Genomic DNA, 27,008 nt, shown 5'->3' on the forward strand with positions numbered 1-27,008 from the left:
TCCGTTAGATGAATATGAGTCCATGACCGTCTGGCCTCCCGCCAAACCCAGAATTTATCCCAAACCTCACTCTCACGTTCTCTTCAAAACCACTCTAAAACCCTAATCTCCCTCCCTAGTCCCTAATCCCCACAACCTCTCCTCCCTCGCCCTCGAGTTCCAAACCCTAGGCCTTCCGCCACCGTCGTCGTCCTCCGACGATGAGCTACGCGGCGCACAAGATGATGCACTGGCCGACGGGCATCGAGAATTGCGCCTCCGGCTTCATCACGCATTCTCGAGCCGACTTCGTCCCTCGAATCCCTCCCATCCAGACCGACGACCTCGAGTCCGATTGGCCCGCCGCGCGCCGTGAAATTGGTCCAGTCCCCAATCTCGTCGTCACCGCCGCGAACGTCCTGGAACTCTACGTCGTCAGAGTTCAGGAGCAAGACGGCGGCGCCAGAGGTTCTAGAGCTTCCGGAGAATCGAAACGGGGCGGTCTCATGGACGGTGTCGCCGGCGCTTCGCTGGAACTCGTCTGCCACTACAGGTATGTTTGCCCTAACTAAATGCTTTATAGTTGCTGGAATTAGTTGAATGACTTTATACTCGGATTTGTTACTGATAGGTTTCAATTTCGTGTCTGTTTGTTTGTAATTGCGGTACAGATTGCACGGCAATGTGATGACAATGGCGGTGTTATCTAGTGGAGGTGGTGATGGTTCTAAAAGAAGAGATGCTATTATCTTAACCTTCGAAGATGCGAAAATTTCAGTACTAGAGTTTGATGATTCGATTCATGGACTTCGCACTAGGTACATTACTTTTATCTGCATTATTTCGGTATTTGGGTCAATGTTTTGTTGATTAAACCTTAGTTTGATTCCACATTGGACCGTAAGTATTTTAAGTTTAATGCTTGAAGCCAATCGAAACCTGAATTTCTATACATGGGGGATGATAGTGAACCATAATGCCTTGAGAATTAAAGCGTGGTTTATGAATTTGCAAACTGTATACTTGATCTCCTGTAGCAGACTTCTATACAGTAACTGAATAACTGACTTGAATGTAAGTTGGTTGCGTAATTTAGCGACTGAAGTCTCTTAAACTCTGTAATCTGTGCCATGATTTTAAGTTATTTCCTTCCTTTAATGTGAATGGAATTTGGCTTAAAATGATCAATTTCTAAATGTGTAAGGACACTCTGGGTATAAGGTGATACTTCCAACTATAAGAAACATAATTTTATTCTTTTGTTTTTTCTTTTTGTAATTTGTTTAACTGTCTTTTGCAAGATGATCAAAATTCATCAATTCTGAATTCTTTTTCCTTCCAGCTCTATGCACTGCTTTGAGGGCCCAGAGTGGCTTCATTTGAGAAGAGGTAGAGAATCGTTTGCAAGAGGCCCATCAGTAAAGGTTGATCCTCAAGGCAGATGTGGAGGCGTTCTTGTTTTTGATTTGCAACTGATAATACTTAAAGCTGCTCAGGTCTCTTCTGTCTCCTTAACTTCTTTATTTTAATGGTTTACAACTTGACATCCTGAAAAATATATAATACTTAAACTTACTTTTTCCTGCTCTATCAATTATAGGATATGAAAAATGAAGGAAACATTGTTGGGTTAGCTATAATTGTAATTTTTGACTTGTATGCGTTGTAAAAAGCATATTCAACTTGGCTATGTCGTTATTAGGTTTGTCTCTCATATTTAACAAGGTGCTGTTTAAATGTTGGCTCTCATGGCATGTGATGTTAAACAATATGATACAAGAAGTTGGTTTTCATTGTTGCTATAAAACTGGTAGGATTCAGATGGAAAAAAGGGTAGCCTTTTTGGTTTAGCAACAGTCTATGTATTGCCTTTATGCAGTATATGCCTTCACTAGTAGCATGCTCAAGTATCTGTCTTGGTTATTGTGTTCCGAGGTCGTCAATTGCAGGTGTGCCTTGATGAAAGGGTTCTCTGGCACAACACTTGATGGCTTCATGAACTGTCCTTACTATACATGATGAACTTTTTTATTTGAAAGCAGTTTCCCCTATTCTTAACTTTGATGTCTTTGTTGTCAGGGCGGCTATGGTTTGGTTGGGGATGATGATGGGTTTGCATCTGGTGCTGCAATTTCTTCTCGTGTTGAGTCATCTTACATTATTAGTCTACGAGACCTGGACATGAAACATATAAAGGATTTTACATTTGTACATGGTTAGTTTGGTCATGCAATAATCTTTGAAAGGCCTGATGATTAATATGATTTTTGTAGCATAATCTTTTTTATTTATTTGTTACTTTTAAATGTGGATCCAGATCTCTTCTTCACAAAAGAAAAGAAAAGAAGAGATTTCCTAGTATCTAAGTGAAATTTGTATAATGAGATTCTAGAAATTTGATTATTTGAAATACAGTGAATTTTAAAATACGTTAGAAAATTGCATTATCTTGAATACTCAAAGTTATCTTCAGCACAGTTATTTTATTCCTTCCAAAAATGTGATAGTTAATTGGTTTTTACTACTCAAATTTGCTTATATTGAATTCACGAGTAGACAGAAAACAAATAGCTTACTTAAATGCCTTCGTGCGGCCTTATATCTATCAAAGCTTCACATAATAAGATTTTTATAGGTTACATTGAGCCCGTTCTGGTTATCCTTCATGAGCGGGAGCTTACTTGGGCTGGGCGTGTCTCATGGAAGCACCATACATGTATGATTTCCGCACTTAGTATCAGCACAACTTTGAAGCAGCATCCTCTGATATGGTCAGCTATTGTAAGTTCCACAAAAAATTAAACTCTTCTGAAAATTATGGAACTGACCTTTTGACAAATTTCCAAATTTCTTATCTGTTGTATGTGATTTAGATCCTTGTAATCTATAATATTATTGTTCAAACTATCAGCTGAACATGGAAGTGTAAAGGAATATCTCTCTTGCAAGTTGAAAGTCTTGCTTGCTTTTTCATAACGGAGAATGTATATGGTTGGAAGTAGTGATATTGGATATTCTCTAATTTTTTTCTCAATTTCTTTGGTCAGAACCTCCCACATGATGCTTATAAGCTACTTGCTGTGCCATCTCCAATTGGTGGTGTTCTTGTGATTAGTGCAAACTCTGTTCATTATCATAGCCAGGTAAATTACTTTCTTCGAGTGGAATGTTAATAGTTGAATGGTTGAAGCATATTTGAAGGGCTTGTTTCCTATTTCATGCAGTCAGCTTCATGTGCATTGGCATTAAATAGTTACGCCGTTTCTTTTGATAGCAGGTCTCAACTCTCTCTCTCTCTCTCTCTCTCTCATCCGTGCGTGCACACACACACACCCCTGCTCTCCCTCCTTTTCTTTGGTTTCATTCTCTCCAAAATCTTTTGCTTATATGAGGCCCATATTTTTTTCTCATATTTAATATTTTCTGCGTGATTCAGTCAAGAGATGCCAAGATCTAGTTTCACTGTGGAGCTTGATGCTGCCAATGCTAGTTGGTTGTCGAATGATGTTGTCTTGCTGTCTACAAAAACCGGGGAGCTCTTATTGCTCACCCTTGTTTATGATGGAAGGTCAGTCATTGTATTTACTTTATAATATGATTATGTTTGCTTAGTTTTCTTAGTCTTATTTTGTGTGAAGAAGCAGAGCTTGTTTACTTATTCTTTGCCACCACTGGGTGACTATAGTCTGTGTTTACATAGTACGGAAATCTTCTACGAGTCTCTTATATATATGAGTAAGAAAGAAGGGTTTGAAGTTTATTTATTTCACTTTACTATGCGCTAATTTGGAAATGGTGAAGCAATGGAAACCTATTTTCTGCTGACATGGTACTTTTGCCCAATTATTAATTTATGATCTGGATAATGCCACAAGTTGTTGGAATGTGGCATACCTTGGATGATTCTTGAGCAGCTTGACTTTTTTCTCTTCCCACCTGCATGGTAGTAGGAAATACATATGTGAATATATGATACATATATATATATATATATATATATATTTATACACACTTATGTTCATCATTCTAAAATAGCTTGCTATGCAATGATCCTATTTTTATATGCAGGGTCGTACACAGACTTGATATTTCAAAGTCTAAAGCTTCAGTACTTACGTCGGTGAGTTCCATTTTTTTGTTGGCCCTAATTTTCTTTTAGCTATACCAGTCTTAAGTTATTCTGTATCATTATATAATGTAATATTAATTGTAGTTTTGGTGAATCCACTGTTTCTTGTGTAGGGAATTGCAACAGTTGGAAATTCATTATTTTTTTTGGGCAGTCGGTTGGGAGACAGTTTGCTTGTGCAGTTTACTAGTGGAGTAGGGGCCTCGATGTTGTCAGCTGGTTTGAAGGATGAGGTTTGTGTTGAAATCATTAGTTTGGCTCTTAGTTGTGAAAAAGTTAATATAATTGCTGTTTTCAATCATCATTTTGAAGTCTGCTTCTTGTTAATGAAATTTGAATTTAGCTCCCTTTTTTGATATTTACTCATTTTTAGTGTCTTTAACTGTTATACCCTTAATGTTTCTGTTTTTCCCTACTTTAAAGAGAAATCTTTTGAAGTGGAACTTTGGCGCATCCTTTGTTTTTATGCGTAGTTGAATCTCCCAAGGTTTTGATAATTTTCATGTTTGAGTGAAATCTCTTTAAATATTTTCTTTGTTTTGATCTTTACTGATTGCAAACCTTGTTGTTTTTCCAATAATTTCTGTACTTGTATGGATAAAAAACATTCCTGATGCTTTAATGTTACAGGTAGGAGATATTGAAGGTGATGCCCCATCAGCTAAGCGATTGCGAATGTCATCTTCTGATGCATTGCAAGATATGATTAGTGGTGAGGAGCTCTCTTTATATGGGTCAGCTCAAAACAATGCAGAATCAGCTCAGGTTGTTCACTTTTCGAAGAATGCATTTCCTGTTTATGTTTTAATCTGCTTGATTTGGTCCATACGGGGAATTTTTAATGAAAAAACAGTGAGAGGATCTCTGCCATTGCAGAACGAGATATTGTAAACAGAAAGAGCATTTAAATTTGAATTGAATGTGTGCTTTCATGTTCTTTTTATTACATATTTAGCAGTTAAATATGTTATGATTTGGTCTTTATGTTATGATTTGTCGCTTATATTATATGTTTTTTTGGGTACATGCAGAGGTCTTTCTCATTTGCGGTCAGGGATTCTTTGGTTAACGTTGGTCCTTTGAAGGACTTCTCCTATGGGCTAAGGATAAATGCAGATGCAAATGCTACTGGAATTGCTAAACAGAGCAATTATGAACTGGTAGCTGATGAACTTACTCCCCCCCTTGTTATATACAAGTTTTCCTTGATATGAATAATGGGCTATATGCTTAATCTTAACCGGTTTTGGTAGGCTCCTTCTGGAAATGATTACAATGCCTGCTTCCTTATTTCCTTAATCAGGCAACATTTAGGCCATTTTGGAATTTACTTGTCTTTATCTGTTATTTGTAAATTGGGAAATTTGACATTATGAATGTTGGTATTGTTTTATAAATAGATAACTGTAATTTTTTTTTTTGGGGATAAATTTTAGGTGTGTTGTTCGGGTCATGGAAAGAATGGTTCGCTCTGTGTTCTTCGTCAGTCAATTCGTCCAGAAATGATTACTGAGGTCGGTGGTAGTTTATTTTGGTTGCATGTCTTGCTACTTCAGTTAATATCCATTTACAGTAAGAGTTGATCAAATGAAAATGACCATACTTTCTGTTTTTGGATTTAACAGGTTGCACTACCAGGTTGCAAGGGAATTTGGACCGTTTACCATAAGAATGCACGTGGTCATAATGCTGAGTCTTCCGATGATGAGTATCATGCTTTTTTAATTATAAGTCTGGAGGCTCGTACAATGGTCAGTCATCTTCTCTTTTATGATACATTAAACCTGACACGTTCTTTCTAGGTTGATAAATTTTTGTTGTTCAGCTTTGCATAATGATTAATGAATCATTCAAATGTGCAACATTTTTAAGATGATAATTATAAGTCACTTGTAAATCCTATTTATATTTTAGAAAAATGGGGTCTTTGGGTTAGGGTGTTGGAGGGGGCTCTCTAGTAGATGTTGTATGGGTAGTATAGATGACCAGATTAATAAAGTACAGCCACAGACTGCCCCCCAGCTTATATCCCAAAAATCAGCTACTTTAAACATTTGGAGTCATATGGTGCGTACACAGTTCTGTACATACCAGGAAGAGCTTAGTCTCTGTAGTGTTTGATATTTACAATTTCTGTCAGACTTTCATTTGAAATAATCTTTAACACCCCTTTACCAAATGTTGACTAGGTACTTGAAACAGCTGATCATCTGAGCGAAGTCACAGATAAAGTTGACTATTTTCTGCAAGGGAGAACAATTGCGGCAGGGAATTTGTTTGGAAGGTGAGTGTTTAATTTCAATTACATGCTTCAACTCTTTTTATAAATTGTTCTCATCAGTTGGCTTATACATTGTGTTTTGTATATTTAACTTATATTTACTTTCAATTTGGATCTACAACTATTTACTCTGTAAAGGACAATAGCGGTCTTCATATTCATACTAATTCCTTCTTGTTTTTTAGGCGTCGAGTTGTGCAGATCTATGAAAGGGGAGCTCGAATTCTAGAAGGCTATTATATGACTCAGGACTTAAGCTTTGGTGCCTCAAACTCTGAATCTGGCACAGGTTCTGAGAGTGCTACAGTATTATCAGTTTCTATTGTTGATCCGTATGTGTTGCTGAGAATGTCTGATGGTGGTATTCGGCTCCTTGTTGGAGGTATCTTTAGTCAAGCTTATGCTATTTTACACATGATTTTGAGTGCAGTCATGTCACTCATAGTGGTTTCTCTGGTTGGCTTTGCTATTTATGTGGACATTATTTTGAACTCTCTGTTTCACTTATTGCCTTAAGAATTAAATATGCTAAAAAAAACATGGAGCCTTAAGTAAATATTCTTTAGCTAAAATCCTCATTATATAATCTAAATGGAGGAATTTTACATGCATTTGCATGTCTGAAAATTGAAACTCTGTCTGCGGAACTATACATGCATATGCATGTTGGAAACTGCGTAAAGAATTCGATTTTTTTTTCTGTACTAATATCATTATGTTTATACAATAGCCGATTGCCTGAGTATTAATTTGTATTCTTATGTTTCGATCTTTTTGATGCATTGCTTTCATTTTTCAAGAATTATTCTGCTCGGAGTTTTTATGGATAAACATGGATCAGCTCATGTCGATTTTCATTTGCAGATCCTTCTTTGTGCACTGTTTCTATAAGCATCCCGGCAGCCTTTGAGAGCTCAAAGAAAATAGTATCTGCCTGTACACTGTATCATGATGAAGGACCTGAGCCATGGCTCCGGAAGACAAGTACTGATGCTTGGCTTTCTACAGGCATTGACGAGGCCATTGATGGTGCTGATGGTGTATTACATGACCAGGGTGATGTATATTGTGTCGTTTGTTACGAAAGCGGCTCCCTTGAAATATTTGACGTACCAAATTTTAATTGTGTTTTCTCTGTGGATAAGTTTGTATCTGGAAAGGCACACCTAGTTGACACATTTATGCGAGACCCACTAATTGATTCCCAAAAGATGATCGGCCAAAGCACTGAAGAAGTGAGTGGCCTGAGTAGGAAAGAAAATATACACAATATGAGAGTTGTAGAGCTTACCATGCAAAGATGGTCAGGACAGTATAGTCGTCCATTTCTTTTTGGAATATTGAATGATGGGATGATATTTTGTTACCATGCGTACTTATATGAAAGTCCAGACAATACCAAAACTGAAGATTCAGCTTCATCACAAAATGCTACTGCTTCCAGGCTTAGAAATTTGAGATTCGTTCGTGTTCCCTTGGACACATATGCTAGGAATGACTCATCAAATGGAATTTCCGGTCAAAGAATAACTGTTTTCAACAACATTGCTGGTAATCAGGGTTTGTTCCTTTCTGGTTCAAGACCAGCTTGGTTCATGGTATTCAGAGAGCGGCTTCGTGTTCATCCACAGGTGAGAAATCCACGTCTCTTTCTGAAATAGGGAAATGATTGAGGCAGCCCATGTTTTTTATATGCGTTGTAGTTGGTATATTACATGATTATGCTGGAAAGATGAATTTTAAAGATACTTTCTGGAAATAAGATTAACAAAGAGTTCAAATGGAAGTCCCATGTATATATTGGAAAAAACAGTTTCTCGATGAGGATGTTGGATAGGGCTCTCAATACTCAATAGAGTTGTTGGAGTTAAGAAATTGGAAGTTTTGATTGTCTACTAATGGAGTTTCTGTGTTATTTTCTTTGGCAGCTTTGTGATGGTTCAATTGTTGCCTTCACTGTGCTTCACAATGTTAACTGTAATCATGGACTCATATATGTTACATCACAGGTTTGTACACAGTATACTTCCATTCTCTCAGAATTGTTCCTAAACTGGGATTGCTCATTTTGGCTAATCCTACTCTACTTTCCAGGGTATTATGAAAATTTGCCAACTGCCATCTATTACAAGCTATGACAATTATTGGCCTGTACAGAAGGTGGGTACTCCATTAGGATAATGTATAATAAATCCTACATTTGTGTACATACTGCCATCTATTAGTTATATTTATGCATTACTAATGTATTCTCGTGTTTTAATTAGATTCCGTTGAAAGGGACTCCCCACCAGGTCACTTACTTTGCCGAGAAGAATTTATACCCACTTATAGTTTCCGTACCTGTGAGTATATCTGCACCCTCTCTTTTTCTTGCTCAATTCTAATATCCGTCTTTTTTTTTGGGGTCTGAAATCCTAATATCTGTCTTACATTAAGGTTTTATTTTCACATTGTTGCCTAGCATGCACCCAAACAGGCAAACACTACATATCCACATGTCACAGGGCCTGTTTGGTATGCAATGCACACATCCACACATCCACACGAACCTTGTCAAATCATCAATTTCTTTAATTGGGATTCGGTTATTCTGTGTACACAAATTCTTTTAGCTTCACTCTCTTAGCACTATCAACTTTTGTTTAGCTCTGCATATGATTTTTCTTCTTCTTATTCAGACACATTATGAGCCATTTTCGAGTAATACACGACAATTAATGTTCAGGTTCAGAAGCCACTGAATCAAGTTCTATCATCTTTGGTTGATCAAGAATTTGGCCATTCGGTTGAGAATCATAATTTGAGTCCTGAAGAACTACACCGGACTTATACTGTTGATGAATTCGAGGTTCGGATTATGGAGCCAGAAAAATCTGGTGGCCCTTGGCAAGCTAGGGCTACCATTCCAATGCAAACTTCTGAAAATGCTCTGACTGTTCGCGTAGTTACACTGTTTGTAAGTTTGCTGGCTCCTGATGTGTCCTATGCTTAGCTTATGCTTTCTATTATCCTTTGTTCCAGTGTCAAAAGTAAGCTGGTGTCTAGACAATCTCCTTATCTTTATTTTATTAGATTTTTTTTCTCGAATAAGTCACATATACTTCATTGCAGAATACAACAACAAAAGAGAACGAAACACTTTTAGCAATTGGGACAGCTTATGTTCAAGGGGAGGATGTTGCTGGTAGAGGACGGGTTCTTTTATTTTCGGCAGAAAATAATGCTGACAATCCTCAAAACTTGGTACTTTTTCAGAACATTTACAACTTTTCTCTCTTAACTCCATCTATTACCGTACAAATTTTATAGATACCTTTTACCTGTTATGCTTCTTTCTAAAGTCTCAATTCTATGAGATAATTACAGTTATTTCTGATTTCAGGTTTCAGAGGTTTTCTCCAAGGAATTGAAAGGTGCCATATCTGCATTGGCCTCGCTTCAAGGCCATCTACTAATAGCTTCTGGTCCTAAAATTATTTTACACAAGTGGACTGGTAGTGATCTGACTGGTGTTGCATTTTTTGATGTTCCACCTTTATACGTAGTGAGCTTGAATATTGTGAGTATACTTCCTTTACTCAACTTTCTCTTTTAACTGTTTCCCTTACCAGTAATTGACTATGTGATTAAGACCTGTACTTTGATATGTTAAGGATATGTCTGTTGAAAATTTGAAATGTGTCAAAAATTTTCATTTGCTTGTTAAGTTTAATCCTCCTTCTCAGTTGTTTGTTTGATAACTTCTCATCTTAAAAATAGAAGGAATTGAAGGAAAAGGAATTAGAAGTTTCTCAGATAAATTAAATGTATTTATTATTGATATTCACACACAAAAGTTTCCATGTGTGCGCATGGTCACATGTCTCCATCTGTGTGCATAGTATGCTCAATTCATTTATCATGATCCTTGTTAATGGGTAAATTCATTGTTTCAGGTCAAGAATTTCATTCTCCTCGGTGACATTCACAAAAGCATTTACTTCCTCAGTTGGAAGGAGCAGGGAGCTCAGCTCAGTTTATTGGCCAAGGATTTTGGTAACCTTGATTGTTTTGCAACAGAGTTTTTGATTGATGGAAGTACTCTGAGCCTTGCAGTTGCAGATGAACAAAAGAACATTCAGGTCAGTGCCTTGTAGTTTCAGTTTTTATGTTATTTAGGTGTCTTCTTCTACTGCCCACCCGTTAAGCATACAGTTATGTTAGTCTTCTTTTAGGTGTCTTCCCTACCACCCACCCCTTAAGCATACAGGGGGTTCTACCAAGTGATATATATTAAGATAATTGAAATCCTTTGTCTTTTGAAGAAAAAGAACAAAAGGTTAATGAAACTATCGATATCAGGTTTCCCTTTTTTTTAATTTCTTTTATTTGTCTTATATTTCTGGGGGAGGTTTTATGCAACATTAGTCATGACTCAAATGATGCTTTTAGTGGATGGTTTACTTTTGCTTGAATGTGGTTTATGTGCTAAAACAGATTTTTTACTATGCACCAAAGATATCTGAGAGTTGGAAGGGCCAGAAGCTTCTTACAAGAGCTGAATTCCATGTCGGTGCCCATGTGACTAAGTTCTTGCGGTTACAGATGCTTTCTACATTATCTGATCGAACTGGAAAAAATCCAGGCTCTGATAAAACAAATCGCTTTGCTTTGTTATTTGGTACCCTGGATGGCAGCATTGGTTGTATTGCGCCTCTCGAGGAGCTGACATTTCGTAGATTGCAGTCATTACAGAATAAGCTTGTTGATGCTGTTCCCCATGTTGCTGGTTTGAATCCTAGATCATTCCGCCAGTTTCGTTCAAAAGGAAAAGCTCATCGGCCAGGCCCTGATAGCATTGTTGACTGCGAGCTACTATTCCAGTATGTTTTGATGTCTGAGTTCTCTAATGTACTTAAATGGTCGTTTTTCATGTCTACATTTAAAAGATCTTGTTAGTTATGTTGCATATCATTTGCTCTGCCTGTTTATATCGGTTAGAGTTAAGACATTTAATTAAGAGGCTTATATCAGTTAGTTGTTATGCAAACACTATTACTAGTGTTTGGTGCCATGCTAATAATGAACACTAACAACTGCACTACAATTTCTGTACTTCCAGTTATGAGATGCTTCAGTTGGAGGAACAGCTTGAGATTGCTCAACAGATAGGGACAACTCGCCTTCAAATTCTTTCAAACTTGGACGACCTCTCTCTGGGAACGAGCTTCTTATGATTGTAGCAAATTTGAAGGAGCTTACAGGGTGGAACCCGTTATATTTGTGTTACTGAATCCCTGGCAGCTGGCATTACACTCATTTTTAATGGTTGGGTTACTGAACACTGGTCACTAGTTCTAGGTATAACTGCTTGCTAATAATATTAGCTAGTGTTAGTAAGTTGTTTCCTTTTAAGGATAGGTTATCGTAGTCATTAACCTTAGGCCGAGTTCTGTCCTCTGCTAACGTTCACCTGAAAAGACTTGTTGATATTGCCAGGAGTTTATCAAACTGCAGACCTCGTAAGCACTTGCACTTGGATTTGTAGGGGAGAATCATATATACAATTGTGTAATTAGGACAGGTAATGGGTAAGAGGATGGAAGGAGAAAAAAGTAGGGGGTTTTGCATTATGATAAGATTGAAGCTTTTTGTAATACTACAGTTGTCGCATTGTAAGCTGTTAATGATAAGAAAATAGAGGATATTAGTTCCCAACTCAATGCTCCCTCAATCTCCCATTTTGTGCCTTGCTTGTATTTTGTCCTTGTTTTGGATCAGTTGTTAGAATGGAACTATTATTTGGCGTTGCATATTTTGATCTCATCTTAATGGAAGTTATTATTGCATGACACGCCTCTGGAGTGTCTGTTGGATAGTCGCACTGAGAAATGTAAGGCAGCGTTATAGGCGCTAGCAAGGCTAATAATGTCTATGCATGTACGAAACTAGTGAGGTTCACGATGTCCACGCCTATGCAAGTCAGTGACACTAGCAAGGTTATCTATGCCATGGAAGCAAGCGAGGCTAATGATATCCATGCAAATTAATGAGGTTACGATGTCTATGCTCATGCAAGTGGGGTTAACGATGCTAACTATGTCTATGCAAGCAAGGCTAATGATGCCCACGCTCATGCAAGCAAGCAAGACCATGCACATGGAAAGATGTGGTGTGATTTTCTTACCCTGTGTGAGTCAATCCGTGAACTTTATTTTTTTCTAAAAAGAAAAATGTCAAAATCATGATCATCACCTAAAACTGTGGATGCACACGTTTTTTTTTTTCCTCATCAAAATCTTCTAATTGGTAATGCATGATTTTAAGCAATTCTACACCTGATAGATCTCAAAATCTAGATGAATCTTTTTTAACGATTTTTTTACTCTAAAAAATCGTAAGAAAAAAATCTGATTTGGATTTTTTCAGGTCCGTCACTTGGTACATGTCTTAAAAATCATATTGTACTTAGTGAGATAATGACATGGGACTGATGGGAGGATTCAAAAAAAAAAAAAAAAAATTTGTTCACAAGGTTTGACACGTTATGGCATGCCATGACATGTCCAAACGTGTCAAACCATGCCAGTACCAGATTTTATTCAAATTGTCTTGTGCCATAATTTCACCATTTGTAAGGCATTTTTTAATACATGTTCCACGTGATGACACTTAAAAATCTCGAATGATTTTTTTAATATTATTATGATTTTAACTTTTGATAAAAAAAAAAAAAAAAACTTTCGAGACTCAGAAACTTATGAACATTTTATCCTTGATTCGTGACATTGTTTTAGTGCTTTTGTAAAAAACTCGATTTTTCACTCAATATTGATCAAGTTATGTCCTCTAATCAAGCACCGCTTCCCTACCAACCCAGCCTCCCTACCTCCCACATGCAATGCCAACAATGAAATGTTGCCTCATTACATGCAGAGGACAGAGTGGTGCTGCTAGGCCGCCCATAAAAGGGTGGGGTGGGGATGTTAAATGAATTGCTTAGACTCATCATTTTGAGACAATCCATTGATTAGTAGCTTTTTAATACGCACAAAGGAAAAGATTAGCATCTTATATGAAGTAAGGATCCTATGAAACTGAGTTCCATGATCTTTTACTTTTTACTTGGGAATGGCAGACAGACGGTGTTACCGGGAGTTTTTGTCGAGCCGAGACTGAGAGTTCCTCAACAAAAATGGTGGGGGGAGCTACCAAGTGGGTGTCCATCTCTGAGAAATTCTTAGCTCCTCCATCATCTTCATGAAGTCCATCCATATGAACATAGAATTATGATGACTCACGTGCACATAATTCCATCTCTCTCTTTTGGGCAAAGGGAATGAATAGAGAGATAGAGAGAGATAAAGAGCATCTTAAGAAATAAGGGGATGTTTCTTCTTCTTCCTCTTCTTGTATCATGTGGTGTTATGGGACCATTTGGTTCATGAAATGTCCAGCTAAAGGGTAACACAAGCCCTCGAATTGTGATGAATGAGAGGCCATGGAGTGTCTCTAGCTCCTCACCCATGCGCAATACTAACTCTCTTATCCCTCTATCTTTGTTCAATAATACAGTTTCTTTATTCATTCTCTAAGTGTACCATGGCTTCTCTTTGGATTTTGGCCTTTGGAGGGGGCTTAATTAATTTCCAAAAGGGCATGCACTAGATGGGAGCTACTATGGAAGTGGGATCTTAGCAATGCACACTGAGTCACTCAGGTCCCCATCAACAAGTATCTTGGAAGAAAAAAGGAGAAGGAGGTGCTCATGACAATGACCATAGCTTTGAATTTCTGCTTGCAAAATGGGTCAGACTCCAAGTCCAATTACTCATGGTGCGCCTCGTCTCCCAATCAAACTCGGCCACCCCATGCTTAAGTGGTTCTAGACACAAATCACCATCAAAACTAGCTTTTCCTTTTCCCTTCTCTCTTCACCTTCCCCGTTTAAATCGAGGATTCAATGATCCTCTTTTACCATGTCGTTTTGCTAATTATGTACGCAAATACATCCATCAATTTCAGAGCAGACTTTACAGACTTCTAAAATAGCCACACGGTTAATAATAACTGTATAAAATAACCGTTCAAGCGGTTTTTACACATCAACTGAAATTTACAATATAACTAAATATGTTCTCTCAATCAGATATTGTATACCTGCATTTCATTTCCTCACCCTTTCACTCATCTCCAACCATATATAAGTGCGCTTATTGACCCTTTGGTGGTATCTATCATCACTCGGCTATGTGGATGATGGCATCAAATCCCATTAGGGCATTATAAATAAGACTTTGAATTAGTGCATATATCCATCCCACTTAGGTTAGTCTGACCATATCCAATTTAGTCCATGTCCTCCATCATTTCTTTTTGGGTGGCAAGCGTACGTGCCAGAAAAGACACCATGCTTTAGCCGCAGCTTGGAATTAGATTATTAGTCCGCATGATGCAACACACATGATCGATCATCCATTTCTATATACACTCTACTTTTCAGTTTCTAGTTGTTTAAGCTTCGTTTTGGCTCCCCATAGTGAGTAGCTAGTGTGTACTTGCTATCATCATCAACCTCGATCTTCTAAATGGTATTTGATGATCTCAATCCTTGACCTAGCTTCTACTCCTTGTACACATCGTCATAAATAGAATGAAAGTCCTCTGGGTGCTACAAAGAATTATAAGAATGTTACGTACGTTAGAAGGTCATGGAGGCTATGTGCTATCTAGACACTTCTACATCAGAAGGTTACATCAAAACCTATTTTCATATCGGATTGAAATTCCGATAATCTCTCTGGACGTACTGAGTTTACTAAATCAAGAGTTGTACGTATGATACCATTTGTACCATTACTAATGATTTATGACTCAACTTGTAGTAATTTGTATCAACTAGGCTCTCATGCAATGGTAGCAGTCTCTATTTCTGTCCAAAAAAATTCTAGTTCACATATATGTGGTTACTTTCATATAAAAAGTCCAAGTACATTTTAAACAAGATGAGACTAGTACAACGCATTTTAGTATTCTTCGATAGCTAGCTAGCTAGCAACAAGTAAGTAATAGGCACTTCGATCCCCTTTAAAATATAGAAATGCTCTAGTCAATGGATCGAGCAATTAAAAACCACAAAGTGCATATATAATTAAAACATTATGATCGATCATGTATTAAAATTTCATGTTGCCATATTTTTCGGCTTAGTTGGTAGAGATTCTAAGATCTTCATTGAGGTTTGAAGAATCTGGATCAATAATATTGTTGGTTCATTGCATTTGTAAGAAAAAGACATTTGCTATAAGTTGGTTAGTCAAAACCTGGATCCAATCCTCTTTACACATTAGTCTATTCTCTTTCTGATCAATCATAATCTTAGGAATACAAACAATTTCGATAAATGTTTGACTTGGACTAAATTATATTGTAATTATTTATATAATTAGTGTTATAATTTAGGATTACGATATATAGAGCTTAGCAAACCATAGCTACCTGTTTGAGTACGTATAGTACAATTGTGCACCAAATCCAAATTTCACCAACTGGCCGTTCACGTTGTGCCAAGTGGCAAGTGTTCATCCTGCCATTGCTGCCATGCAAATATAACCTAGAATATGTAGACTGGTCTGGAAGTGGGAGGCTTCCTTTTCCAACAATTCTTGAAAAGCTAGCTAGATACCAATTGCTGATCTCAACATTCATCGCTGCAAATCCCGTTTGTGGATTTTAGCAACGAAGTAGACAAACGACAAAAGAATTACGCTTAAATAATAGTGCATATATATGGCATATAGGTAATCACTCAAAATTAACCAGTATACACACGTTCTCCAAACTCCAATGTCAATTTGATCATCTTAAAACCCTAAACCGCAAACTAAAGAATAACAAGTTTGAACGGAGATTGTGTTTAGATATCTTGATGTGATCTAGTACGTACGCATGAGAAAAGTAATAGCTCAGCTCATTATCCAATAGAGATATTTTTCTTTGGCTAGCGAAAATGATTGAATTAACTCAATCATGAATATTACATATAATTTTTTTCTGTAATTGTAATACCCCGAAATATTGGCTTTATGTCTCCTCAGCTCGTCTTAGTAAGAAACTATGATCATTTTCTTAATAACAACATAAACTTGAAGATTTAGTCTTTACGATTTTATTTTGATAAAAAGAAAAGAAATAAGGAAAAAAAAGGGATGTCAACTCTTTCATTCTACATCTCTGAAAAACAGTTATTGAATCCAATTAAAAAGGAGAATGAATTAAATAGCTAGCACAACAGCCACAACTTGGCAGACTTAACTTGCTGCCCTTTTAATCTTCTATATATATGACAGGAACAAGAAGTAAATAATTAATAAAGCTAGCTAGCTAGCAGTGCATGCAGTGATACTTAATTGAATGTGTTGGGAGAGAAAGGTTGGGGAGGGGGAGGCATGCGCTTTAATCAAGACATGGGGATGTAACATAGGGTGAGAGTTGCCTATTCATTTTCCGACAAGTAAACACAAGAAATCGTCTTTGTTCTTCCATTGCTAGGCAAAAGCTTAACCCGATTTGCCAAAAGCTAGTAAAAAAGTGACCAACCTTTCCTTCAAACCTTTGAACACTACGCAAATGAATATGAATATTATCATCATGTATGCAAAACCCTTCTTCCTCCTCTCGCCCTCGTATTTTTTTTTTCAATATTGAATCCAGTCAATCCACCAACCCAATAAGCTAGGCAACCATTACGGAGTACCACACTTCCCTCTAACCATGTGATGTGGAATGAGTTACTCAGTGGGGGTACTTTTCTAGCTAATATTCCCATTAGGGATTGTCCATCTCACACCTCCACCCAAAAACTTCATTGAATTAATATATCTTTCTAGCTACTATATACCCATTATTGGATTAGCTAGCGCTCATGATGCAACTGCAGCATCTCCACCACATAAATACCTCTAGCTCCAACTTCCAACTCAACCCTAGCTCTTGGTATAATGGAATATATCACTAGGTTTATGGTTGAGTCGTGAATCGAAGAACTATTTTAAGTTGCGCATGCCAAGCTAGCTAATCGTACGTTATAATGGACGATTGGAGACTATACATGATTAGGAGGAAGAGTATCACTAGCATGATGAAAGTAGGGTTTAGCATTTCGGAATAAGTCTTGTATTGATATGTTAATAAATATATCATCCGGATACGTTGATACGCATGTTTCAGGTCAATCTCAATTCAAGAATTAAATTCTAAGTTCACATTCTAGTAATTCTACATCATATAATTGACTCTTAATTAATAACATTCAAGGTAAGTTGGTAGAACTTTGTTATATGTGAAATATTACTACGATTTGTATTATATGAAGGTGGAAATTAAGAAGAGACGTACAATATTGCAAAGTAGGTTGCCCTTTTATGTTTCCTTCTTTTGTATCGGAGCTTTTACTCTTGTCGCGTACCTTTCCTCCTCCGACGAAAGTACTTTGAACCCAAACAAACAAATCACCTTACGAGAAAAATTCAATTCTCCTCCCCTAAACAATCAAACCGAAAGACCAAAACAATGGGGTGGCCCTCCGGCCCCCTCGTCCATTTGTTTTTCAAAAACAAACAGCTAGCATCTAAGAAAAAAGTGTTGTTAGCATCCAAACACACCACAAACAGTTTCAGATCCTATCAAACTCAGCGTTTGAGTCTCCAACCAGAAAAGACAAACCACCAAAAAACTTTCGAAAATCCTCACGCGCCGCTGCTGTATCTGGGTCAGACATTTCCACTCCAAAACACTCTCTTCGAGTCTGACTCTCTTTCTTTAGTTTCTTAGTAGACCTATATGTAAAGCTCACAACACCCCACGAACTTAATTACATATTCACATCTCCATCTTCACCTTCTCCCTCCATTATTCCTCTATCCTCTGTCTCTCTGCAACTCACTACACTTCAATTATATCTCTCTCTTCTCTCTAGCAATTATCATTCCACTCACTCATCACTGCTCTCTTCAACATCTTGAATCTTCCTTCACATGGCACTCGAAACTCTGCTCCTCAGGGTTAAGACCGCCATCTCCCACAGCTTCGATGCAGTACGTCACACCTCCTCAACGCCGCACCACAACACCGCAAAGCCGTCACGTAAATCAACAAACGTCGGCGTTTTGGCATTCGAGATCGCCGGCCTTATGTCGAAGCTCCTCCACCTCTGGCAGTCGTTATCCGACAAAAACATGATCCGCCTCCACAACGAGTCCATAAATCTCGAAGGAGTCCGCAAAATCGTCTCAAACGATGACGCTTTCCTCCTCGGCCTCGCCTGCGCCGAGCTCGTCGAGAATCTTAGGTTTCTGGCCAAGTCCGTCGCTAGAATCAGCCACAAATGCAACGACGCCAATCTAAGAAGCTTTGACCGCTTGTTCAACGATTTTGCCAACTCGGGCCGGGACCCTTACAACTGGGTCATCAACTCGAAAGATATGGAATCAAAGAACAACAAGAAGCTTGACAGGTACGTCAACCTCACGGCGCAGCTGTACAGAGAAATGGACGAGCTCTCCGCACTGGAAAGTTCATTGAGGAAGGCCTTCAGAAGCGAAGAGTACGACGCGTCGCTGAGCAAAGAGCAAAAGGTGTTGGATCTTCAGCAGAAGATAGTGTGGCAGAGACAGGAGATAAAGTATCTGAAAGACAGGTCTCTCTGGAATCGAAGCTTCGAGACTGTGACTTGGATTCTGGCCAGGTCCATTTTCACTATTCTCGCAAGGACAAAGCTGGTGTTCGGCATAGGACAACCTTCTTCTTTGCCTCGCAGCCTCTCAGCTTCGGCCACTGTCCACCCATCTGATCAAGGTACGGCGTGTCGTTTCGTTTCGGGCCCATTGGTACGGGGCGCAAAACCACTAGAAGATTTTGATGAAGAGAGTACTATTGTTAAAGAAGATTATTCTTCGGGTAACGGATTCTTCGAGTCCAACTCGAAGTTGCTAAAGCCGCCGCCCAGTACTCTAGGCGCAGCGGCTTTGGCGCTTCACTATGCGAATTTGATCATAGTCATGGAGAAGATGATCAAGTTTCCACAAATGGTTGGGGTTGATGCTAGGGATGATCTATATACTATGTTGCCGAGTAGTGTACGGTCGGCGTTACGAGCTCGGTTGAGAGGGGTGGGGTTCTCGGCGAGTGATCCGGTGCTTGCCGGAGAGTGGAGGGAGGCGTTGGGGAGGATCCTGGGGTGGTTGTCACCGCTGGCGCATAATATGATAAAGTGGCAAAGTGAGAGGAGCTTTGAGCAACAAAATATGGTGCCCAAAACAAATGTGATGCTTTTGCAGACTTTGTTTTTTGCAAACAAGGACAAGACGGAAGCTGCCATAACTGAGCTGCTAGTGGGATTGAACTATATTTGCAGGTTTGAGAGGGAGATGACGGCTAAGGCATTGTTTGAGTGCAACAATTCCATTAATGGGTTGCTTAATTTGCAGAGTTCTAGCTAGACAATTAGGAAGACAAACATTTTTCTTTTTTGGAGCGTTTCACATTTTGGATTTCAGTTTTGATTTCTGAAATTTTATCATATCGTTGATTTTCAATTTGAACTGCGTTTCAGATCATTGAGAGGGTTTGTTTTGTATCTAACCCTTTTCTGTAAATCATAAATAAATAGATATAAATGTAAATGATTTGCTTCCTCAGAAATTTGCCAAGAAAAACAAGCAGGGACTTCTATTATAATTCATGCATGATCTTCTACCCATAAAGAATTAGTCCAAATCATTTTAGATAATTAGTTGTTTGCCTTGTAGCATTTGGTTGTTTGGTTACAAGCAGTTATATGAGAATCTTGGAACACTATTGTATAGTTCTATCATTATTGTGGGGTAAGAGTGTCGGTTCTTTTTCAATTAAATTTCTAATCAGTTTATTATAATAAGGTGGGTATTATAACCAGCATATGCACATTAATATAGAATGATCTGGTTAGTATAATAGAAGACACATAAAAAAATAATGCTCTAATCGGTCTATATCTGATCATTATGATTGGTATTAGTTTATCATAGATCACAAGCCGATTTACAAAAGTTATTAATTGTTCATAATTTGAGAATAAACTAGAATGATGGATCTACCATATTTGCTCTATGTTCTTTGTTATATATATATATATATATATATATATATATATATTTTTTTTTTTTTTTGAATTGGGGTCTTGAATCCAGCCTAACTGGAAGGCTCAATAAATTTTGCTGCACCGAGGGGGGAACGTAATACTTGAATCCCGAGCAATCATAGTAGCGTTACAATTACCCTCATAAAGAATATCCTGTATAAAAGCAAGAGCCTCATCTAAACAAAGATCCAAAACATGATCTAAACTAGTAAAATGTGCCAACCTATTCGCTACACTATTTACTTCACGATAAACATGTCGAATTTTAATCAAATCAAAAGCATGTCATTAATCCTTACAATCATCTAAAATTCGACTAACCTCACAGTTATCCTCCACTTATTGAGAGCAGTAGCTTCTGACTATTAATCTTACGTACATATCTTGGCTAGCTCCTGCAAATGCCAATGCCAATGGGACACTTGAACTAATTAGGTAATGGGAATCAACTTAACCATCATTTAGATTCCCACTCAAACACCAGATTAATCTATTGCCGAAAAAAGAAACATCAGATTAAATTATCTTAGCTTTATTGTGACATTTTTATGTATTCGTCATTATTTTTAATAACAATTTCAACTATCTAAAATTTCTTTTATGTGGCCTTCAAAAAAAAAAAAAAATTTATTTTATGTGTTTTGGGCCCAGCAAATACCATAGAATAGGTTGATGCAGTTGATCAATCATGTAAATCCAGAAGGTCCTTCATGATCACCTGAGTATGTATAAACTAACCACTCGCATGTGAACATGTGAGAAGCTGATCAGCCTGAGTCCCTTGCCTTTCGGCAGGCCTGTATAGCCATGCCAGTACTAAAAACCAAACAGATAGACAACAAGAGTATCGTGAGGATTATAAACAGATAACAAGTCTTTTGTTCCTGTCCAGTATAGTATTCCGGCCAGTTGTTTATTTTATAGTTTCAACAACTTTTTCTCTCTGAATTTGTTATCACATTACCGTTTATCGTTTATGTGATCTCTACGGTAGAACTGATTAGATTTTAGAATACAACAAGCGAACACATGAAAATTATAATATGGCTTCCGTCATGATACAGCTAAACGAGTGTTAAATTCTTTGATTTTTTTTTTTTTTTGGAAAGGGGTGCAACACAAATTCTTTGAATTTTAGTGGTGAGATGGGTTAGAAATTACCGAATAAGTTAGTAGTACTAGACTAAAAACACTACTTTTTAACGTTAATCTTGGGCCCAATTGTATTTTGGGCATTCATACAAATAGGAAGAGAGCAATCTGCCGAGATGTGGAGGTGCGTGGTTTCACTCTCTACTCTAATTACCATCGTTTCATAAGTTACATGAAAGTCAAGTCTTCTCAGAGGTCACCATGAAAAGCACTTGAGATCTTAGTTCATCGATATTGTAACGTCAAGTCTCTCAGATCACAATACAGACATACCTGCCTTGTTCCGATCCGATTCCGCTTAAATCCCAACAAATCCAAAATTGAAGCAAAGAGTGCACAAATATAATCAGATTTGCTCACCAAGGGACAGTTTTAAGGGACTATAAGAGACAAATGCATCACAACCACATGTATTAAATATAAAAGCAGAAAGTATAACAACTTAAAACTGTGCATTTATTTTCAGCGGTCAGATTTACTTGTCCCTCACTGCCCCTTAAAAATCGTCCCTTATGTGAGCATGCCTTCTAGTTTTAGTTCATGATCATTCATGCATAGAGAGATAAAAACTGAAACATAATGAAAAGTATTGGATCCAAGAAGCACTTACATGGAAGTTTATACTGATCACTGAACAACCACTCTTCTGGCCAAACGTAGCTTTGCACTTTCCTAGAAGTCACTGAAATGAACACCACACAACATAAACAGCAAGTAAATGCAATTTATCTACAATAATTGAAGACTAGTGTTTCACCCGGCGACACCAAAGTTATTGTTTTACCATGTCTAAGTTAACATGAAATTTTTTAACATTACCGTGAACGATTTCTATTTCTATATTCTTTAATCTATACTATTATTAAGAGAAGAGAGTTTGTTAGCCAAGATCTAGAATTTTGACAGAAAAGACCCTAGAAGATTAATCAACTTTGAGAATTAATTAAATTAGAAGAATAATTAAGACATTTACAAAATATATTTTTATTAAAAAAATAAACAAAAAAAAGTATCTACTGTTTAAGAAAAACTAAAATTGGGAGAAAATTGAGTGTAAGTATCTAGGTACTTTCATTGATAATAGGGGCTCTCTTTATGTAAAGGGTTATAAGACATTGAATCAGAGTTGTATAAGGAAAGATAATTTTACAATTAATCGGATATTTATGAATATCTCAAAGAATATCTCTAATTCAAAACCCTATTACAACTAGGTCAAGTAACCTAGAGTTTGGGCCAGACACATATTCTGGATTTATTTGAACATTTACAACCCACTTTTCTCTCCCCATTATATTTTCTTTGCAATAATTAACTCTTTTCTTTTTTATTTTCTAAAGAAAAAAATAATAATAAGTTGCACATGCAGAGCATGTGTGAAGTCATGAAGAAATGCTAGTATGAAATTGAAAGAGCAATTATCTTTTTCTTTTTTTGCGTAAACTTTTCAAAAGATGGAATTTGCAAAAGGTCAAAATTGCGGATACTACATTAACCCTTAACTTTGTGTTACTTGAGCTATAAAGGTCATAAACAATTTCAGTTTTATTTTGAGAATACATAAACAAATTCAGTTGATCATATGCAAAAAAGGAGTTTTGAATTTTTACAGTAAGACAAGTTCACCAAATGAGAACTATTTCTATTGATCATCATTACAGTTCAAACAGCATATGTACTTTTTAAAAGTAATACAAGAGCGATGAGTAGTTGCACGTTATCTGCTTTTAATTATTTATTTACATTTATAACTGCAATCACATTGCACATACAATGTGTGTAATCTATCTAGTTAAGTGAACAACATAGTCCAAATGCATGCAAGCATTGCTGCATTAGGGAAATTAAACAAAAGGTAATGGCAGGTTGAACCATATGGCATTTAAGTGACTAACTAATGCAGGTTATGCAGCTTGTAATGAACTTAACGGCATCTTGCATATGATATGGTCATATAGATAGTGAAGCCCCGCGTCTATTGCTTCTTTTTTTTTTTTTGTCAACTCTATTGCTTCTTCTTTGACATGCATAAGATTGTAGTCATTGTACCGCAGAAAGGGCGGACCTAGAAATTTCGACGAGTAAAATAAATACTTCTTCCTAGACAACTTACAGTAAAAAGGGTTTACCACTAAATTTTCATCTTTTGGAACCCTAAATTATGACTCTAGATACAAAATCTTCATTGTTTTAAACGATGTTTTGAAATGGTTCAAATGCTTCGACCGTGAAAGACACTCAATCTGCTAAAGAAGGTTTATGTTTTCTTTTTCATCTGTTGAACAATCTTTGAGTGTCATTTGAGCTAGTCAATGTTATTCCAAGATATAGGACAAGAAGATCTCAATGTTACTACACATAAATATTAGGGTTAAATACTGTTTAGTCCCTATACTTTACCTCTCTCATCGTTTCAATCCCTGATATTTTAATTTAATCTAAAAACTCCATAACCTCACAATTTCCCTCCAATAGGTCCCTTTCGCGTCAAATTAGAAGTTGGTCTTGGGTGAAATGTCCAATATACCCCTCTGTTATTTCTTTTTTCTTTTTTTTCTTTTTTTTCTTTTTTTCCTTTTTAATTTCTTTCTTTTCTTTTTTCTTGTACCTTTTTAATTTCTTTTTTGCTTTTTCTTCTTTTTTTCTTGTTCCTTTTTAATTTCTTTTTTGCTTTTTCTTCTTTTTTTCTTGTTCCTTTTTAATTTCTTTTTTCCTTTTTTTTTTCTTTTCATTCTGCCTACTTTCTCCTTCCTCAACCCACCAATCCCATTCTGATCAAACTCCACAACCCATCTGTTTCTCTCCCCAAATTGAAACCAAACCCAGCAAAGACCTAGCTTGGCGGTGTATAGATGGACATTGACCACAAGCAAGAGGTTAGGAGCTGATCGATCACTTATTCACCTTCTCTGAAGTCATCTCCCTCTGTTGTCTCTTAGCGGATCTGCCCTCATCTCCATCGTCGCCGACGCCATCTCTCAAACATAAGCAGATCCCAATCAGCTCGGAAATTCGCCGCTCAACAACTCCCCTCTTGTTTTCACAGCCTACTTCTCTCTCTCCCACTCAAATCCCACTTTCTCTCTCCACATCAGGCCTCAATTTGAAAACTTTTCACTGAAAACTATCATTTTTTCAAACTCTGAGGTTTTTGGGTCTTGCTCAATATGGTGATTTGGATTTTGGGTCTGGTTGAAATGGTGGTTTTTGATGTCCAAGTTGACCAAAACCAGAAGTGAAGAAGAAGAATAGTAATGGAAAAGAAAAATGGCCGCCGGCGTGGAGAACAATAATTGGGGTTTCGGGTCGATCTGGATTGGTTCGCCGACGTGACACTACTGAGGCAGCAAGATATGATGATGATTAAAAAGGAAAAAGAAAAAAGAAAAAAGGAAAAAAAGAAAAAAAGGAAAAAAGAAATTACAAAGGAAAAAGAAAAAGAAAAAAAGAAAATTAAATAGGAAAAAAGGAAAAAAAGGAAAAAAAAAAAAACAAAGGGGTATATTTGATATGTCACCCAAGGCCAACTCCTAATTTGACGTGAAAGAGACTTATTAGAGGGAAATTGTGAGATCAAAGAGTTATTAGATTAAATTAGAATGTCAGGGACTGAAACGATGAGAGAGGCAAAGTACATGGACTAAACAGTATTTAACCCTAAATATTATAAGACGATACCCTGTAATAATCTTTGCTTGTTAATGGCCAGAAAATAGAGTTCCTAATTTCCCTCGGAAGAGAATGAAAACCTTCAATACAGTGACCACGAGCTTTTGAAGCTTTGAATAAAACACATAAAAAAAACAGAAATGCGAAGAACTAAATCCCCTGCTAATTGCTCTGTCTCTAGTCTCTACTAATCTTATTCCTTGAGTTATAATGTCGATAAACATGTGTGTATCTAATCTGGGAAAGTGTGTGCCAGAAATTTTTGACAGAGTGACAGACATTCATCTTGCTGAAATAAGGAATAAAAGACATTCAAATGATAAAATACAGAAATCAACACATCGTCAGCAAATCAACAACTGCAGAAAGAAGAAATTCAATTGAAGAAAAGATTGCAAACACTATAAATAAAGTTACCAATATCATATTATCCTCTCTCTTAATTTGTCAATACCATGCATCGATTTTCTATAACTGGTCTGATTATCTAAGGTTCATTCTAAACCCTATACTTTAACTTGTCAGCCTGGCAAATTGGGTTTTGCTTGGCCAAAAGCTCTCGTCCAGGTTTCTTGTAATTCACACTACATGAGTGGTAAGGATACTTATGCTTCGTACAAAACATTCCACCACAGCGACATTTTAACGTCATCATTTCCACCAGGTTAAGTTTCTTGTTGCAGCTCTCGTTCTGGCACTTATTCTTTGTCGCACCACATGGCTGATCAGTAGTTGTAGCAGTTGACAACGACTCGCTAGCAGAAACAGTGACGTCTAGGGTTTTTTTCACTGAAGCCACCACGGCCGGCGCTGCAGTAGGCTTAGCAAGAAGCTGTTCTTTCAGATACTCTGTGTAGCACTTTGAGCACATATTCTTGTTTGCCGAAGTCCCAAAGAAACCGCAACCTTTGACACACAGTGGTGAAGGACAGTCCATGTTTGTTGGCGAGTCCGTACTTTTGCTTCTGAATTGATTCTCCTTCTTCTTTGATCTTCGTTCGTAACTTTAAAGAGCACGTACAAAATTTCTTGGAGACTTGATGTGGGGTGTGAGCAATTTATATAGGCAAGGGTGGATCGTAGTGTAAGATTTGGATAAGGACGTACTATTTCATGATCCTATAAGGATTGGGTAAGAAGTCCTAAACGCTTCTCTCCTTTCTCTTGGTCGGTGGATTTATGCTGATTCCTAACCAAGTTTGGAAATGAATCAAAATTAAAGAAACCCTTGAACAATCCAGAACAATCTCAGTAGTTATCACTTGAAAGTCATATAATTAAGAAAGATCGATGGATTTGTAAACAAATAATGAAGAAGGCAGAAAAATAAATTGAAGTTTAATCAAACTTGTTTTACCAACTACACTAATTCAATTTGTAATAAGCTAATGGCATTTAACTTAGCAGTAGTACTCTAGTTTGGAAAGGTTTCCTAGGTCGGTGCACGTGGTTATACATGGATTCCTGACCATTTTAGGAAATTATTTGAAAAACTATAAGTCAAAATAAGATGTAAAATGATCCGGTGTTCTAGTCGAGCGTAACAATCCAGAAGTTTCAATATACATGCAATGCAAGTTATTACAAATTTATAATATTCATACATGAGATGTAGTCGTTTCTATGGGACTACTTGA

General features: G+C 37.1%; 3 protein-coding genes across 5 annotated transcripts; 2 read left to right on the top strand and 1 right to left on the bottom strand.

Annotated features, from left to right (window-relative positions):
* LOC112202897 (cleavage and polyadenylation specificity factor subunit 1) lies at positions 1-12,184 on the top strand. Of its 3 annotated transcripts, XR_005803816.1 has the most exons (27): positions 1-532; positions 651-797; positions 1,322-1,475; positions 2,059-2,194; positions 2,615-2,760; positions 3,027-3,122; positions 3,204-3,256; positions 3,416-3,547; positions 4,048-4,099; positions 4,222-4,341; positions 4,739-4,873; positions 5,140-5,268; positions 5,545-5,622; positions 5,734-5,859; positions 6,298-6,392; positions 6,575-6,771; positions 7,254-8,020; positions 8,318-8,398; positions 8,484-8,549; positions 8,657-8,734; positions 9,118-9,348; positions 9,504-9,635; positions 9,775-9,951; positions 10,328-10,513; positions 10,869-11,254; positions 11,494-11,732; positions 11,871-12,184. XR_005803816.1 is itself a non-coding variant. In XM_040511866.1 (26 exons), the coding sequence occupies exons 1-26, from the start codon at positions 201-203 to the stop codon at positions 11,606-11,608; spliced, it is 4,347 nt and encodes a 1,448-aa protein (XP_040367800.1). In that variant the 5' UTR covers positions 1-200; the 3' UTR covers positions 11,609-12,184. The 3 variants fall into 3 exon arrangements, 2 of the variants coding, with proteins under 2 accessions (XP_040367800.1, XP_040367803.1); XM_040511866.1 differs by having other exon boundaries at positions 11,494-12,184; XM_040511869.1 differs by having other exon boundaries at positions 10,890-11,254; positions 11,494-12,184.
* Positions 12,185-18,229: 6,045 nt separating this feature from the next.
* On the top strand, positions 18,230-19,972 carry LOC112203050 (protein PSK SIMULATOR 3). Its single transcript, XM_024344101.2, has one exon. It carries the CDS (start codon positions 18,407-18,409, stop codon positions 19,868-19,870), a length of 1,464 nt encoding a protein of 487 aa, XP_024199869.1. The 5' UTR covers positions 18,230-18,406; the 3' UTR covers positions 19,871-19,972.
* Positions 19,973-25,870: 5,898 nt separating this feature from the next.
* Positions 25,871-26,308, bottom strand: LOC112171654 (putative zinc finger A20 and AN1 domain-containing stress-associated protein 8). Its single transcript, XM_024308805.1, has one exon. It carries the CDS (start codon positions 26,306-26,308, stop codon positions 25,871-25,873), a length of 438 nt encoding a protein of 145 aa, XP_024164573.1.
* Positions 26,309-27,008: the final 700 nt, after the last annotated feature.

The sequence above is a fragment of the Rosa chinensis genome, chromosome 1 (genome assembly GCF_002994745.2).
Source record: "Rosa chinensis cultivar Old Blush chromosome 1, RchiOBHm-V2, whole genome shotgun sequence".
Taxonomy (NCBI): Eukaryota; Viridiplantae; Streptophyta; class Magnoliopsida; order Rosales; family Rosaceae; genus Rosa; species Rosa chinensis.